Source organism: Sinocyclocheilus rhinocerous, unplaced genomic scaffold, assembly GCF_001515625.1.
Source record: "Sinocyclocheilus rhinocerous isolate Xijiao unplaced genomic scaffold, SAMN03320098_v1.1 scaffold1489, whole genome shotgun sequence".
Taxonomy (NCBI): domain Eukaryota; kingdom Metazoa; phylum Chordata; class Actinopteri; order Cypriniformes; family Cyprinidae; genus Sinocyclocheilus; species Sinocyclocheilus rhinocerous.
The window spans coordinates 368213-371283 of record NW_015634472.1 but is presented as its reverse complement, the minus strand read 5'-3'; the positions used below and the strand labels follow the sequence as shown (position 1 = coordinate 371283).

General features: G+C 49.1%; 1 protein-coding gene across 1 annotated transcript in view; it reads right to left on the bottom strand.

Annotated features, from left to right (window-relative positions):
- The window catches only part of LOC107745632 (endothelial differentiation-related factor 1 homolog), a 4520-nt gene extending 2632 nt beyond the window's left edge, over window positions 1–1888 (bottom strand). The window contains exon 1 of the mRNA XM_016559555.1: window positions 1806–1888. Within this exon, the coding sequence (XP_016415041.1) occupies window positions 1806–1888 (83 nt within the window). The remainder of the gene's footprint in view (window positions 1–1805) is intronic.
- Between the last annotated feature and the right edge of the window lie 1183 nt (window positions 1889–3071).

Sequence of the window (3071 nt, the reverse complement as noted above, 5' to 3'; positions counted from 1 at the left end):
ATGATTCTCATGGTGTGGTCACAATGTGTGTGTCACAGTGAGCTAAAAGTGTAACCACACAGCACACTCACTGTGTGCTCATACTGTGGTCGCAATGTGTGTGTGTGTTCATATTGTAAGCTCAACATGTGAGACCACTGTCATATCATTGTGTTAAACTCATTCTGTTAGTTTAGTGTGAGTTAACTGTGATCTAAAATTTCTCTAATATTGGCCAGTAATATCACAAACATGTAGAATATCATCTTTTATTTCCTTCAAAGTAGTTCTACAATTCAGTTTCCTTGTTTATTTTGATTTATTTTCAGTTTGGTGTTTGCATTTGACACAAACATTTCAATTTGACATACATTCTGCTTCTGGTGTTGTTTTGGTGACTCCTTTTTTATTCTTAACTTCTATTTCTTTGTCCCTTTGGAAAGACTTGACACAATTTGAAACACAGAGAACAATATGTCATTGCAATCAGTTGCTAACAACCTAACAGGTGAAAATAACTATTAGTTAAACAAAATATGAAACAAATCATGCATCCATGCTTCCACAAAACATGCTTGTATAGTTATTGAAATATGATCCCGAGTTAGTAATGTAGCCTAGTAATGACCTGCTATGGGAAGTATAACAAATCATAAATACTGATATGTAACCTAAAGCCAGGGACACACTTAACGACTAACTGAATCATAGACTGAACTGAACACACTTATGATTTTAAATGCTGACTGTAAACACCAACTGAACGCAAATGGCTCTGACACATTTGGGTGTGATCAGTTTTAAGTATCAAATTACATTCATAACCAGCCTTACAGTTGTGTAGTGTGTTCCTGGCTTAACTAATTCTACATCTCAGCTGGCAAGATGGCTGGTTCACATGTACCTGGCTAACACGTGTACCTGACTAATATGCTAACATGGGGCCAGGCCACAGTGCATATTGGTTTTATAATATCATATTAGCATATGTGAATAGCAATTAAAGAAACCACTCACCATTTCTCCAGTGTAACAATTCCACAGTCAACAGTCCCTAACACAAATGTTCATCACTATAGGGCCTTTCGCACCGCTAAATGTAACGAGGATCACAGTATGAGGATCGTGTGATGTCACTGTGATCATCGCATGATCTCACGTGTTGACTGGGGTACATTATCCTATCCAGACCAGGGACACTACTGACATTGATAGGACATTTATATAACACCAAAATTAATGTATATTGTCCTTATAAAAATAAGTGAATAAATAAACAGATCCACATTTTTATTTTGTATTTATACAGTATATTCTAGATAGATAGATGTACAATACGTACAAATAGACATACAATAACATGTACAAATAAAAGTACATATTTGCAAATATGTATGTACCTATTGTGACGAGCGTCCCGAAGTTTCATCAGCGTCGCCCTGGAAACAAGCAAGGAACACCTGGCCGTCCTCATCACAGGCTGATCGGTCACAGCTGCAGCTCATCAGGCGGCGGCCACATAAGCCACGCAAGCCCTGCCATCTGGGAGACTTCTCCATGAGACTGAGCACTAACTCGCCCTCTCATTTCTCCCACAGACAGCAGCGTGTAACCGACCAGCCCCACAGGAGCACTGCACGGACCCTCTGCACTGGGAAGACGGAAGAGAGCACTCACGGCACCAGAGCACCTACCTGGACCCTTCTCCCTATCACCCACCACACCAATAAATCCACCCTCCGGGGTATTGATTGAGATTTCCTTGTCGTGTGATTCTTCACCCCGTTACACTGGTGGAGAATGCAGGTAAATCAGTGAAGAATCACCGACTAGCGATTTTCTTCCCCTCACCTTTTTCCTTGTTTTTGTCTCTGGGTTCTGTCACAGGCGAGCGCTCCTTCCCCAACATGGACGAATGCTCAACGCTCAACGCGTTCCGCTGCCGGACCCCATCCTCCAGCGACTCACCGAGGTTAGCATCCACCAGCAACAAATCGTTGAGCACCTCGCCACCCGTCAAGGGGAGACAGAGCAGGAGCTTGCGGCCCTGTGTGCTGCCGCCGCTCAACGCCACCTCTGAGCTGGTGGAGGCTGTCGAGCTGGCGGATGCGGCCCAACACCGGGATGCTGGGGAGCGAGCGCGGACCTGGCTGGCAGGCTGCATTGTGCACCGCGACCTGTCGGTTGGAGCTCCAGAGGTGGAAGTGAAAGTGAATGGAAAGCCGTTCCGGGCCATCCTGGACTCAGGCAGTGCGGTCACTCTGGTCCAGTCGCATGTTCTCGCCCCCCGAACGGAGTGTAAAGCCTTCCTCCCCATAGCCTGTGTCCACGGGGATACACGACAAGTTCCCGATCGCAGGGTGACCATTTCGGCCGCTCCCGGCGCCTGGCCGGTGCGCTCCGCTCCGAGACCCGAGACCAAGACCCAGGTACGAGCCTTTTTAGGGTTGGCGGGGTATTATCGCTGCTTCATCCCCAACTTCTCCTCTTTAGCCGCCTCCCTTACAGACTTGACCAGGTAGGGTCAGCCGGAGAAGATACAGTGGACACCAGGAGCGGAAGAGGCCTTCCAGAGGGTGAAGGGGGCCCTCATCTCGGAGCCCGTCCTCCGAGCCCCGGACTTTAGCTGCCCCTTCCTGCTGCAGACGGATGCCTCCGACACAGGACTGGGAGCCGTCCTGTCACAGATCCAGGAAGGTGAGGAGCATCCGGTCATTTATATCAGCAGGAAGCTGATCCCGGCCGAGAGGAACTACGCCGCGGTGGAGAAAGAGGCCCTGGCCGTCAAGTGGGCAGTCCTGGAGCTGCGCTACTACCTCCTGGGCCGGAAGTTCACCCTGGTCACGGACCATGCACCCCTTCAGTGGATGGCCCGCGCCAAGGATGCCAGGGTGACTCGATGGTTCCTCGCGCTCCAGGACTTCCACTTCGTGGTACGTCATCGGGCTGGAGCCGGGAACGCCAACGCGGATGGCCTCTCTCGGATCTGGGCAGCTTTCGTTCAGTGTCAGGGGTCACTCCCCACCCACCCCCTATCTCTCCCCTACTATCTCAGATCATTAACAGGACCAGGACGACGCTTAGGGGGGGGG